Source organism: Urocitellus parryii, chromosome 9 (genome assembly GCF_045843805.1).
Source record: "Urocitellus parryii isolate mUroPar1 chromosome 9, mUroPar1.hap1, whole genome shotgun sequence".
NCBI classification, from domain to species: domain Eukaryota; kingdom Metazoa; phylum Chordata; class Mammalia; order Rodentia; family Sciuridae; genus Urocitellus; species Urocitellus parryii.
In genome coordinates this window covers 81583312-81598594 of record NC_135539.1, presented here as the reverse complement: position 1 = coordinate 81598594, position 15283 = coordinate 81583312, and the positions used below count along the sequence as shown (strand labels likewise).

Here is a 15283-nt window from a genome sequence, read left to right as displayed (position 1 = left end):
CAATGCTGGCTCTTTTTATTTATTTATGTCAAACATAAATTTGATAAGTGTGATTCTCTGTTTACGTAAGTTGTTAGTAGACAGTGTATAAAATGGTACTCCGCTAGGGTCTTATTTTCATTTTCCTTGGCTGGGTAATGTACTGGGTATCAACCTAATACTTCTTTGGTGGCTGATTCTGAACTGAGGAATTGTCCCGCACACCATCTCTGTTACTGCAGCATCTGCTGTGACTCACGCACTTGCTGCTCCTCCTCCTCCTTGCTTTGCCAGTGACTTCAAAAATTATATAAATCATTGGGCTGGAGATGTGGCTCAAGTGGTAGCGTGCTCGCCTGGCATGCACGGGGTGCACCACATATAAAATAAAATAAAGATGTTGTGTCCACTGAAAATTAAAAAATAAATATTAAAAAATTCTCTCTTTCTTAAAAAATTATATAAATCATGATGTTTTTGAAGGTGCACTTGGATGTAAACTGTAGATTAATCTTCTCTTTGTTTTGCTTATTGTAAGGAACTCTTGTCTCCTTTACATAGCCTCCTGTTTTAACAGTCACACAGGGAGGATTCCAGAGCTTCCTGTTAGCTCCTTATTGTCATCTTTTCCTGCTCTGTTCTCTGCTGATAGCCAGGGTGTCTTCACTGTGGCTGTCGTTCCTAGAGTCCTCAGAATGTCTCTTTTCCATCTGCCACCCTGCTTCCCTGTCAGCAGCTGCTTAATCCCAAAGGTGATTTTACCCACTTAAGGTACCCACATGGAAGTACCTGGAATGATATTGCCACAAACTGAACACTCAGTACTGTTTCCGCCCTTGAGTTTCTGGCTAAGGAAACCCTGCCCTTCCCTTTTCCTTCTCTTACTAAGTTTTTGAAATGTCTAAGATACACGTTAAGTTACACCCAATGTTTGTTTTTTTGTTGGTTAAAATGATAAAATGTCATTTCACTTTTTTAAAAAAGATTTATCCACCTCACCCATTAGCTCTTGGTTCATCAGATTTAAATCCATATGGAAGTTTCTGGTTTTGCTTCCTTCATATTCTGAGAAACTTTATGGTCAGAAAGGCAGTCAAAGAATCTATTTAATATTCTCCTTCTATAGGACAAAATTTCCAGAAGATACCAACAAATCAAAGCACTACGTGTGCTGCTTTAATACTCTCATTGTTAATATTGAATTTTATTTTAGATACCTCAACAGTCCAAAGAATTCTGCCTTTTTATCTATTTTTTTCCCTCTAAAATTGCCTATTCAATGCTTCTGTCCCATTGTGTACCTTTTCCTTCCTGGCACATGTTATTACTCTTGCTTGCTCAGAAATTAGAGATCTAATCCAGGAAGCCAATCTTGTGCTTTAGGACTAATATAACTCTTCATTTTCTGAGCATTATCAGATGTATTATGTGGACATAATTTGCTATTGAAGAACATTCTTCCATGCCTACAAATCCTGTTTCTGTCCAGTACATTGAAAAGTTTCTGGAGATCTTTTATAGGTGTTTTTGTTTGCTTGCATGTGTGTGCATTTTTGTTGTGGTCCTAGCCTACCTTTGTGCCAATCATAAGTTTAGCATTTCACCCATATAGTGAAACCGTCACAAGTCTGTGTACCTTCCTTTATTTCCTCCTTTACAAACCATGTTCCCATGCCTATTATTGTAAGTGGAAAGGGTGGTGCTTCTTACATCTTTGTTAAGTGAATCAAAGAGTGTGACACCCCTTTTAGAATCTACACTGAGTGGGTGGAAGGATTACATCTCATACCTTCCCTCCTGTCTTGTCTCACTTTATCTCCACGCCAGAGTGCTGTGAGTCTTTGAGGTCTAAGAAGTTTTTTGATTTAGATTTTGCCATCCCCCCCATGCACTTCATTGATGCACATAATGCTTACTAGAAACAGAAAACAGCTTATAAGGGTTGGGATAGTAACTTCAGTGGCTGCGGGTTTCCTCCGACCATGGGTGTTAGTTAATGACAGCTTCCTTTAAGTCAGCATTATACTCAAAGTTCCAAACCAAGATGAGAGTTATGAAAAGTTCACTATTGTTGACACTATTGTGTCAGTATTGTTGACTATTTTTTCCCAAGTTGCAAAATTTTACATATATTAGCACATAAGATTGTTTTTAAAAAGCCAGCTATTCTTTCTCTCATTCCCATCTTGTTCCTCTGCCTCTTGAGCCTATGTTCCCAGTCGCCATACCTCTGCCGCCTCAGCAAGCAAAAGTTCCAGCTGGGGGAATTAGATAATAGCTCATGCACGGCTTAGTACTTCTCCTTCATCATTTCCAGGAAAAATAATGGAATAGTCAGCTTTATAATTTTTATGTGTAAATAATAAATCAGTAATAGAACTTCACTTTCTTCCTTTAGGCAATATACAGTAAAAGTGAACATTAAAAAAGGATTGCAAGAGTCTTTTTTAAGGTCTCGGGATTGAACTCAAGGGCACTTAACCACTGAGCCACATCCCCAGCCCTTTTATTTTGAGACAGGATCTCACTAGGTTGCTTATAGCCTCTATAAGTTGCTGAAGCCGTTTCAAACCTGCGTTCCTCCTTCCTCAGCCTCCTGTGCCCCTGGGATTACAGGTGTTCGCCACCATGCCCAGCTGCAAGAGACATTTTAGTTAATGGATACTGCTTTCTATTAGCTTTAAGTAATAATTGTTGCGTATACTTGCATTAGTACATTGTAATGAAAACATAAAAATGGAAAAGATTCTTGTCTTTAATGTTTTCAATTTGGCTTGAACAAGGAAAATGCATCAATAAGTAGTATGTGTAGTATGTTAGGGACCTCATAATTATCTGTCATTTGTAAAAAGGGTAATTTGATATTTTAATTTTGTAAAAGCATAATATAATTTTCTTTCAGGTTATAAATTTATTAATCATGATTTCTTAGTATCTGACATATATATGTATATATGTATTCAAGCATTGTTGATAAATTCATTCAAATCACTTGGTGTTCTATGTTAAATGATTTCTTTGTACTTGCTGCCTTAACATATTCTTTACTCCCCCCCCCCCCCAATTAGAGTTGTCATGATGAGGAAGATGATGATGGTGAAGAAGAAGTGAAGAGTTTCGAAGTAAGCTAGATCTTTCTAGAATTGCCTTTTCTGTTTTGAAGCATTGTTTCATAGCTTATAACTGACCTTTATGTTTCTTGCTTCATGGCTTATTGCAGCTTATTGTGTCAAGGAACTGCATGTCAGAGCTGGATGGACAAACCTGAGTCCTAACCTTTGCTGAAGTTAAGACCAAGGAATGTAGAGTAGTTGTATAATAAAATAAAGCCCATATGTTCAGAATGAGTGTTCCTGAGCACCCTCCGAGATGAGACCGCTTCAGATTGTTCTCATCTCAGGGATTTGTGGTCTGGAATTTCCAAGATGTATGAGGAAAATCTTTATTGAAGAGCAACATGACATCAAGATTTAATCATACCTGTGTTTTGCTATTTTTTTCCCAAACTGAAGTCTTAAAGATTTGGCCCCTTGATTTCTGCCCGCTTGGGCCACTCATTCCGTGTACATATGGAGACGGTGGCACATGTCAGTTTGCTTGCATGAGGTAGGAGTATGTATATTCATAGCACTAGGTTCTATTTAGTTATTTTTCTCAAACATGCTCAGCTTTTAGATATCTCATATAATTTGAAATGCTGCTTACTATTAGTTAGCCAGAAGAAAAGTGAATATTATTTCCCCCCTTTGCTTATAGTATACTTTGCTTTTTATGAGAACAGCTAGTTGTTGCTAATTACCACCCTTCTTATTTATTGATTTTTAAAAATAATTTTCAAAAATAAATCAAGTAGAAGGAAATAGAGAACAGATCTTTTTTTTTTTTTTCCTATTAACTGACATGTCTGGACTTTGAGCTAGAAGACTCGGAGTGTATCAGTGGCCAGCAATGAGTCTTGAATTATGATGGACACTAAAGGTAGAACTAGTGAGTGAGCAGTCAGTCCCTCTTCTGGGACCCATTTGTATGTGTGTCTCTGCAGTACTGAAGTCAACATACAAAAGTATAAAAGCACAGCAATTTGAGAATTACCCAGAACTATTGCTGGCTGAGAGAAATCCATGAAATTAAATTTCATGAATGATACTGAAATCTTTTCTAATGTACGTATGTTCTAGTCTCAAATACGTCTTTATTATTAGGAGCCAGGTAAATTAGAATGAGCTGTGAACAGCAAATAACATTGTTTTCCTGAAGTGCACACCATTTATGGTCTATCGGTTGTCTTCAGAGCAATTGTTTATTGCTATTTTGCTTCTTGTCCTCATCCTTCCTTAAGGTCACAGGATCCCAACGCAGCAAGGTAAAACCATGTATATGTGTGTATTTGTCTGGGTCTGAGTTTCAGTTTCTTGTGACATTTGCCTTTGTTAGACCCAACATCTTGGATTCTTTTGTTAGAAAACATCTTGAAAATCTTTCTACAAGCTTGTAACTCCAGTGTAATTCCTCTCTTCCCCTTCCTTGGTTTATTCTTCTTGCAGTTTCACTGCTTGGGAATTTGAACTTTGCTAAATCTGAGCACAGACTGTGTTGAATAGAGGAGTTGAGCCCATTAGTGGTTAAGCTGTTGGTGGGAAGCATTTTAGTGCAGGCTTGGGCCTCATCCCTCCTGGTGTTTTTATATTAGTCTCACTACTTGATAATGGACCTGATAAATGGTATGGCTGGTGAGATTAGAGAGAAGTCTGCTTTTCATTATGTGTTAGTACCTGGAGATTTCAAAACACAGTACACTGTGATTTCAATATTGAATTTGGCATTTCAGTGAAAGAGGAGAGTCAGATGATTATTTCTCTTTTAAATATTTGATTTGGAAAATTTGCGAAAAGAAAACATTTTCATCTAAATTACAAAGATGTTTTTTACTTAAGTATGGATCCTATTAAATTTTCTTTTCTTGAGACTATTTAATAGGAAATTTGATCATAAACATCCAAATAGATAGTACTCAAAATGATTTCAAAAAAATGAATTTAGACTGTTACAAAGAATCTAAAAGGAACACATTGTAATGTTTTTTGATTCACTGTTAAATTTGGAGGACTATATTGTTTTTACATCCCAATTCTTGTAAATTTTAAAATCTGAGAATATGAGGATACTGTCAGATACAGCTTCAATTTGATGGATGTGATGGTTTATGACATCATGGATGTAACACTTTCTAGCATATTATGAGCTTAAGTAATAGATGATATTGGGTTCAATATTGACTTGAGAGATTTTTATTTTTTATCATGAATTAGGTAGAATTCCTGTGAATTGTTGAGGGATGACATCAACCGAAGATTTGGTTTTCTCGTTAGCACAAGGTTTATGCCTACCTAAGAGTGTGCTGATATTTGCTGAATGAGGAAGGATAGGACAGGACAAGATGAGCAAATTTTTGTTTTGAAGGAAGATCGCAGTCTTAGTGAGATCTAAAAGCAGGTCCAACTTGGTGAGTATGGTCAAATTTAGTACCTTTGAAAAGCCTCTTATTCAGGAGAGAAGCCTGGGAATGGCCAGCTGTGGAATCTGGTCTTCAAAGTGTCCAGCCAGACTAAAGACAGTCATTGGGCAAGGTGTGGAGCCTGACCAGAGAGAAGGGGCTGCCTTTGAATTTAGACTGAATTTGGGGATTTTCACTACTAACAAGTTGTTGCACTAAGCTCCCTATGCCTTGGACAACAACTTCTTATCTATGATTAAGATAAAAATGTGCTATTCTGGCAAAATACATGCTTTGTGAGCAAGTAATACAAAGGTTGCATGGGAGAAGCAGAGTCAGTCATCTGTGAAGATACTCTTCTCAGAGGTTGAGTATGTGATACCAGAAAACCACCAAAAAATGCAACCAGACAATTGGATTAGTACTTTTTTCTGGTAGTGCTGTGGTTGAACCTAGGGCCTATGCCTATGAGGCAAGCACTCTGCTGCTGAGCTCCAGCCCCAGCCCAGGGACCAGTATTTTCTTTGTGCATTTAGTATTCTACAGGCAGTTTATAATGAGCTGTCTGGTTGCTTGACATAATTTGTGTAGAATCTCATTGTAGGATTTTTCATGTAACTTGTAAGGAATCTGAAATTGTTAGTTACAATAATTCTTATAACAAATTATATTAAATATGGAAAGAACATAAAGTTTGCAGTAAATGAATTGTATCTCTGTAACTAATGAAATATTCCTATTTGCTGTAGTGTCTACTTTTATTCTTTATCTATATTCAACTAAGATGTCGAGAAGAGGAAAGAAGTAGACACTTTGAGAAGTGTGGTATTGGAAGGAACTTTTCCATTAGGAGTACAGGATTCCTAATTAGGGGCCTGGGGCACCAAGTATTTGACAGCTCTTTCTTTCTTCCCTGTGTGTTATGTTGACATGATCCTATTTAAGCCTTTCTGATTCATCTTGATAATCTAGTTCCCTGTTTCCTATAGAATGTAAATATGATTTTTTAAAGCTACTTATTTTACAACTCTATTGAATATTTAATTATTTGATAGACTTGTGGCTATTTCCAAGTGAGAACCATATGAGGACAGTTAAATCTTATGAAAAGGGAAGGCACATTCTACCATTTACCTGCAGAGTTAATGTTTGCAGTAGTGGGCTTTACTTAGCTTTTGAGTTTTTAATGAACCAAAGGAAATAATAATAAAAACAATAAATAAATAATGATGGTTTAAGTCAAATATGTTTACTTTTCTGAGTACAATGAGTTTTTTTTTTCCTTAGCAAGGTCATCAAAGAGCTGTACTCTAGGGGACCATCTTTTAAAACTATGAATTCTCAGAAGTTTCCTTTTTCTCTTGCCCTTACCAAAAATCCAAAGACTAAAATGAAAATCCAGTGAGAGTACCTGTGTGGAATGTAGAGGCACCATAATGTGGATTTATTATTCACTGTAAGACCTAAGTTACTGACAGGGGAGCTTAGGTGAGTGGGAAAATGGATCATTAACTTTTCTTCTCTACCATGTTTTTGAAATATTAGGCAAGTTGCTGCTTCTTGGGCAAATGCCCAATTTCTGGCTCACAAGTATATTTTCTCATGAGTCCCCAGGATCCTATTATTCAGTAGTTCAGATTAAAAACAATTTCTTGTGTCTTAAATTCTAAATATGCCTGTGGCAGAGTTGACATTTTATAATAAAAACTTGGGACTAGCACATCCTCTCTTGGATGGACCCCCGTTGTAATTCACATGGTTTTACACTTGCAGAAGTGCTCAGACCACTACCCAACTCCTGCTTCAAAGTAAGCACCCGGAAGAATGGGAGAATCAATTTAGGGCCAAAATGTCTGAAGGGTTGATAATATACAGTACTGCTCCAGTGGTAAACAAAGCAAAACTTTTTTCCACTCCAAAGATACAATTTTTAAGGATTTCATTTTATTATAATTCTGAAAGAGTGAATTGGTTGTAAGATGTATTGCTACTTAATAGCTACATAATTTGAACTTTGAATTTAACAAAGAGAACCTTACATGTCTAAAATTTGAATATATAGCTATGAGTATAAAATATTGAACTAAGTATCCCTTTTGTCAAGAAAATTTACAATTCCTTAGTTCCTATTGCAAAAGCTATATGAATGCAAAACACATACTAATGTGCTACTGTTGAACCATAGAGAGGAGAGGAATAGTGGGGCTAGTAATGATGCAATCTGCCGACTTCATTTTTGTGTATGAAGTTGATATTTAAAACAGTGATCACACATCTTAGCCCAGATTTCCTAGAAAACAAAGACCAAAAGCTAACGTGCTAACACTTCATTGAGATTTTGAGTGTTACAATTCCAGAGAAATAAAAGTGAGGATGAAAAAAAATATATAGGAAGTGGGGAGGGCTAACATAAGTGGCTATGCTGTGGTACAGCTGGCTGCTGAGTGGTGTGGCTTGCCTCCAGAGAGTCCACTGCATCATGGGACAATGCCTCCTGGGGAGGGAGGAGGAGCATCTGCCCTTTCTTGTTGGCCACAGGAGTTCATTTCTTCAGTCTTCCTACTGATATTATCTGGCTCTGCCAGGCGACCCCTGGCCAGCCAGAGCCATCTTGGGTCTAGCCTATTAGTGCTCAGGCACTGGAGTCCCCTTATCCATCAGCAGTGGGTCTCCTAGGTTGTGGTCATGATAACAGCCAGTGGATACTATGTGGTTCCAGCCATCTGGACTCAGAAGGAAGGCAAGTGTCCGAGAGAGAGGGGTTAGGTGGAAGAAAAGCACTGATCCTGGTACAAGGAAATTCCCAGAAAGTACTGTCCTGTATGTTTTATGTGGTCATTGAGGCATTTGAGTATAGACATAAATGTCAAGCAATATAGAAAACATTCAAATATGGAATTGTGCATTTTCATGTGCACAATAATTTGAATTCTTATGCTGTTATGTTTAAAATAATCCCAGTTGAAGCTTTCACTTGGCCAAGTCATGTGCCATCAATGGAGCAGCAGAGTCATGAGGACACATACACCCAAGTGAAAGGTCTCTGTTGAATCCTAGCCCCACCACTTAGATGTGTGAATTTAAGCCTCAACTCCCCTATGATTGGGACTGATCTTAGTATTTTTTTAGGGCTATAAGGAGGATTAATTTAGTTAATATGTATAAGGCACGCATTGCCTATCACATAACAAGCTCTATAAGTATTTGCTGTTATTGACACATTAACTAATTTAACTTTCCCTTCCAAAAACAAGTCAGATAATACCATACAGAAACTTATGCAGTACACTGAGCAAAGAACTATACACAGGGCAGGAGACCTGGTGTCTCACTCGAGTATTGTATGATCTCAGCTAATCAAACTCACCTGCTCTGTCTCAGCCTTGTCTTGGAATAAAGAGCTTTTCCATAAATTCTCGGGATCAAGTACACCTTTAAAATTTGTCTTACATGCTAATGTGCCACAGTCCTTACTGTTTTTCTGGGCAATTTCATAGTTTTTCTAAATGCATAAATATTGATAAAGGCATGCAAATTTCCATTTTTATCTGATCTCTGGGAAATAAATTCTGTGCTTTTTTAAAATAAGAATGTTCAATGAAAGTGTTTCATAGAAAATAATGTGTAATGTCCCTACATACATATGTGCCTCCACCTTTGCCTAGTTTAGGGAAGTACTGCATATATATATGAAGTCCACGTTTGGTTTTGTGTTTCTTTTGTCTGAGTAGGTTAGTAAAACTTGCATATATATATATATATATATATATGAAAAAGCATAATAATAAAGTACTTAAGACTCATGAAATTTAACCTTCAGCAATGAAGTTAACAACAAACCCTTTGCTGTAGAGTCTTGTCAGTTGGCTGTGGGATGTTAGCACATTTGATTTTCAAGCTTTCTAGAAGCCAACTTGAAATTTTATAAATTTAGCAGTTCATTAATATCAGTAAACTAGTTTTCTTGTTTAGGAGAAACAAAAATTCCTGAAGTTAAGATTAACAGCATTTTTTTTCTCCCCTGAGGACAATTTGTTGTAATGAAAAATGTCCTCAACAGTAATTATTTGAGAGTTTATCCAGTGAATCCCAGTTGTTCAGATGCCACCGAGGAGGGAGGGGTATAGGATGGGCCCCAGGTGCCTGGGGGAATGTGGGGACACTGGGCAGGGATTTGGGAGCTGTGTTAGGTAATTAGAGTGTAGCAGTTTATGCAGAGTTGATCTGGGTCACAGTTAATAATTAGTTAATTAGTGTGCATGACCACTTTTGAAAACTGAAAATCACAGACTCTAGAGTGCTTGTCATGTCCAGTCATGACCCCTCTGTGATGAGACTTTCCCTAATCTCTCACTCCCTGATTCAGGAGGCCTCCGGGAACCTGTGTGACCTCATCACAACTTGTGCTATTCATGGTCATCTGTTGCCTTAGGTGGTGGTTCTGCTCTTATCAGGTGGTGTCAGGACAGGAAGGATCCATCCAGCTTGCCTTCTGGATTCAGGGCCTTTAAAGCCAAGAAAACGGGCAGATGAAGGCTGTTTTAAGTCAGTTCTGTGCTCAGGGTGATCATTGCCTCTAATGATTAGCTGAACATTGCTGACTTGATGGCTCCTGATTGTCAAGTTGTCCTTCACAGTTTTATATCTCATGAATGGAGCTTTTTGTGGTATAGAATAAATTTTGTTCACTGGACCCTGAAAGGAAACTCTTGGAACTGAGCTGTGCTTGATTGCTTTAACCTACCTTTAAATAAATTCTAAATGTTCTCACTTCAAGGGAAATATGGTGTTCTACAGTCAGTGCAGGTGTATGTGCTTCTAGAAGAAGGAAAGTGAGCAGTAGACCTCACCACACACACTCCTCCACTCAGAGTTCGGGGACAGTCACTGAAGTCCACATCTTTGGTTTAGTGTTTCTTTTGTCTGAGTAGGTTAGTAAAACTTGATCAAAGTTTCTATTTAAAACAGCTTTGCTTTGGTAAATACATCTTTTTTCTCTCTCTGTCTCCCTGTTTCTTTTTTGTTAAGTAGTGTTGGAAACTATGCTCATCCTATTGAAAAGCAGAACTCTGGAGGATTATTGTAGTATTTCAAACTTCAGTAGCAAAGAGAATGAGTATTAGTGTAAGGTGCAGACAAAACATTGAGTGAGCCAAAGCCACAATGTGATTATTATTAGTTTGTGTTAGTATAATTCTAAAGACAGCGGCTTTGATCATGCATTGAGAACAAATTAAATAAACTTTGATAGTGTTCTGGTTTTGTAGCTTTTCAAACTCAAAGATAACATTTGTAATATTTTAAATATTGTGATCACAAGCTATGTGACATCACTTTTTTTTTCTGTCACTTAGGTTTCCCTGAACACCTATTATGTGCAGGGAACTATATGGGGTATACAGTACACAGGGTTTGCATACTGTATATAGTTACCACGAATAAAATCTATGGCTGAGTCCTCACAAATCTTTTCTTCTAAGAAACTCCATATACATGGTTCAGTTCTTTAAAAATTTTAGTAACCATTCATTATTAAAGCTATACTCCTCAGTGTGTTTTCCCATAACTTTAGGTCAATTCTACATAAGCATGGCTAATCTATAGTTTTGGAAGCTAGAAACAAATCAACACTGACCTAACGGCTAAGGTTTTGTCTTTCCTTAGTCTTGAGTTGGCCACCCTCTGTTGTAAATCAAGTTATTAGAACCATTTCCCCTCTTTGACTTTGTTTCTCTGGTTATCCAATTAGATCTTATATATTTCAGCCTTTCTTTTTTTTTTTTTTTTGGCTAGTGATATTGACATTCCACATCACCTATAATATTCAGTATGTCAAGTAGGAGTGATGAAGTTGAATTATAACATTACTAAAACATGGGAGATATCTTTTAAGAGTTCAGTTCCTGGAATTTTCTGTTTTATTAGACTAGAGTTTGCTCCCACATGCAGTTTAAAGAGAAACACACGATGAAGACCTTGGTGACATTTTAGAAATACAAAGAGAAGCAGCAAAGCAGCTGGGCCCTTTGGTGAAACCCTGGACTGTGGATTTTATGGCCTCAGCCTGTGATATGTGTCCAGGCTGCCCACATGTCCATGCAACCAGAAGAGAATCCTTCAGAAATTATGAATTTCTTTGTTATCATCAGGCTATTCCACTTAAAATAATTCCTGTCTCCATTTGGGGGTTATACTACTTTGTCCATCAAGGAGCCAGGGACAATTGTAATTTATATTTGTTGTTTCAATATTTTTTCTCATGTAAGGCAAGTTGTTGCAGAACCAAATATATTTTGTTCTTCAAGCCTGTGTACATTTCCCCCTTCGAGTGTTAAAGTTCTTGGCACAATGGAAGAATTTAGCCATTTTATTACAAACTTCAGTGACACACAAAGAAATGATGAGGTCAAGTACTTCCATTCAGTGCAGGCAGGTGACTTGATCATGGGTCTGACTTACCACTGCGCTTGACCTTCAAAAGACTGATGCCAATCATGTTAGGATGAGAGCTGCTGATTCCTGGTTGTTCTCAGCAATCAGAACTTATTGCCTGAAAGAAAATCCAAATCGTAGAGCTGTGCTTATTTTTCTCAAACTTTCTTTCTAATGTAGGAATAATTTAAAGACTAATCTGCAGGTTGAAGACAACATGGTGTTTATCTAAGACCCTGAGGCAGATAAAACAGAACCTGGGCTGAGGGAAGGAACCCTGTTTTTAACAAGGTGTTTTCAAGATTCAGTTTTCCTGAGTAACATGCTTCCAAAAGGTCTATCTCCAGTTTGCTTAGAAAGCTAACGTGCCAGAAATTTGAAGGGCAAAAAATAATTACTTTTCATCATTTTTACTAAGTTGGAAATCTTTCTGGTTGTTTCTCAAGTTCCGTTTGTGTTGTTATTGTTGTGATGGTGGTGGTAGAATTTCCCAGTGAAAGAAATTAAATTATATGTCAAGAAGCAGTTCTGAAAGGACAGAGCACAGGATGGAAAGAGATCATGTTGCAGATTTCTGAAGAAAGCCTCCAGCTCAGCCCCCAACAAACGGGAAATCAAGGTTGGCCTGATCTCGATCCATGAAGCAGAGCTTTCTCTTGTTTTTGGACCAGGATTTCTTTCTTTTTTTTTCTAAAATCATCTCCCCATAAATACTTATGACTTTTAAAATTGAGAAGCCAGATAATAAAAAGGAAAAGTGTTCTTTATCCAGGGAGTTAATTTTGGAAACAGGTAGTTTGATACTCTGTCAGTTTCTTGATCCTCCTGAGGCTGTACATGTTACAGGTGATTCCAGTTACCAAGAGGCTACCAGGACCTTGGATCTACTGTAAAAGTTATTCTGGCAGATGTTGGAACCAGTCTACCCGCTTTTGGAGTGCAAGTGGCAAATATTGTTTTTTCCTCAAGAACTTGTGGCCTGCTGCCGTCTTGTGTCTTGGAGGTTTCCTGATGACTGTGGCCCTGTGTTCCAGTGGGTCAGTAGAAGAGCAGCTCTTCCTGCCTCCCTGGCCTCTTTAGCTGTGTGAAGATGTCAGGGTAGTTCCCTAAGCTAATAATTCCTTACCATTTTCTTATTGCACAACTCTTTCACAAAAGGAGTCAGTTAGGATGTAAGCAAAAGTTCCCTTCTTTGTTCTGACAAAGGGAAGAAAGTAAAAGATTGTTGGGTCTAAAAGGAAGAATGGGGTGTTGCTGACCGATTCTAAACAACCCCTGAAGCGCACCTGGGAGGGTCTTCTTTCAGTTTTTCTGAAACTGTGTTGTAATGACAATATGGTTCTGTGTGTCTGTGTGGTTTTGTTTTTGTTTTGTTTCTGACTTCACAGGAAGAGGTTTAAACATGAAGGCAAACCTTTTAGATGTTAGCATGGCTACATATGAAGCAAAGCTGCCTCTTTTTTTTTCTTTTCTCTGCTTCCATTTAGGCCTATCACATAATTTAAGAACAAATAAAAATTTAACCACAGGAGCTTTAACTATAGTGTGAAAAAAAAAACCCTGATCAATTTTGTTTTCGCAGCACGATATTATCAAAGATTTAAGAAACAAATTTGCCAGCCTCGGCGAGAACTCTCTGGTAACAGCATAAATGTCTGTGTTGGTTGCTTTTGGTTTAAAGGTTTCTTTTTTTCATTTGTTTGAGCCCATTTCTTTTCCCCCTCCTTTTAGTTTATTTTTCATATTCTGTAACTAGCAAGCCTTCATTTTTTAAACCTCTTCCATCTTCCAGTGTCTATTTTCCGTACTTTGGATGGAAAGTTTACGGCAGCAAAGCTGTCTCTCTGGCCACCTCTGCTGCAGCTCCTACTGCTCTTAGGTCATATATGTTTTGGCCGCTGTGTTTATGGACATGATACTAATTGACCGTTTCATGTCCCATTGACTAAGCTTCTCTACCACGCCATTTGATGGACGCGCTGTCAAAGGGCTCTATGCAACTTTGATTCTGCAACTTATACTGCTTAGTTCCGTCTCAATTCTCCAGCGAACTGGATCGCTCAAGTGAATGATCATACCAGTCTTGAACTTGCTGTGCCTTTATATTTTATTCTTATCTCCTTCTTTATGTTTGCAGTGGTAGCTTAAGTGGAAAAGAACCAACTCCAGCCATTGCTCTGGCGACACCATGCAGTATCGTTTGTAACCACCAGAGAATACAAAATATAAAGGCACATGGCTTCTCTTATTCTTTGAGGGTGACTGGGGAGAACAGTACCATAAGTCCACTACTTGGTTGAAGCCTACTTTTTTATCCATATCAGCTTTCAATTTTGCTTAAACTCTAAGACTTCTTAGTTAATGTCTTCCTGTGATTCAGTGATAACTTGCAACTCGCTGAGCAGTATCAAGTTATGGCCATGACTGGGGAGATTATCAAAAACCTGATCAACTTATGCACAGATGTACAAATCGGAAAGTGCAAGTTTCAATGATGAAGCGCAAAACTGTGATACAGGCTTTGGACTAATCAAACAATTAAAATTGAGAAAAATCCATCCTGATGAACCAGTACCAAAAGTATATCAAGAAAAATATAAAGGGGAAAAATGAGAGATGAATATGTGATGATCTGTTTGATGACATTGTTGGTGTTGAAATGGTCCATAATGTTGTCATAGAGCCCATACATGAAGAGATGACTAAAATATAGAAAGCAGCCATGCTTACTGACAGCCACAACATAAATGGTTGGGGTTTGTGTTCAGGAAAAGGAGATGGAAAAGCAGAAGCTTCTCTACCAGCAAGCCAGGCTGCATGACCGGGGGGCCGCGGAGATGGTGCTGCAGACCATCAGTGCCAGCAAAGGTGAGGTCACTCTCCGTCCCTTGGAGCTAGCCTCCTGGCTCCTGACGCTCCCTCACTGGGTTCTTAGTTCATGACAAGCTGTATCATCAGCTATCAGCTCATCATTTACAGAGTTTAGTGGATTGTTTTCTTCTTACTAGAAAGACTTACTTTATGTATGTTCTTCAACTTTTGTGTGGTACAACTAAGCTCTAGCAAAGTGACATTATAAATCAGACATTTTAAAGCTTTTCTGTATATCCAAAGAGTGCTATTTAAGCATCATGGGCTGTGTGGTGCTCTGTCATCAGGCAAGCTGACCGTAAACAGTGTGGATGTTTCAATAAAACTTTGTTTATATAGCAGGTAGCAAGCTCTGCATGGGCCTAGGGCTATAGTGTCCTGACCTTAAAATGTTTAGACATTTTTAATGAGTGATTTTTAACTGTTAAAGTACCATTGTCTATCTCAGTAGCCACCATTTCAAGGTGACTTTCCCTGCATTAGGAGTATCTTATTTGTGAAAACTTT

General features: G+C 37.9%; 1 protein-coding gene across 1 annotated transcript in view; it reads left to right on the top strand.

Moving 5' to 3' along the window:
- Nucleotides 1-15283, top strand: part of Ryr2 (ryanodine receptor 2) — a 588770-nt gene that overhangs the window by 512244 nt on the left and 61243 nt on the right. Inside the window, exons 80-82 of the mRNA XM_077802933.1 lie at nt 3048-3101; nt 4319-4342; nt 14674-14773. Of these exons, the coding sequence (XP_077659059.1) occupies nt 3048-3101; nt 4319-4342; nt 14674-14773 (178 nt within the window). The remainder of the gene's footprint in view (nt 1-3047; nt 3102-4318; nt 4343-14673; nt 14774-15283) is intronic.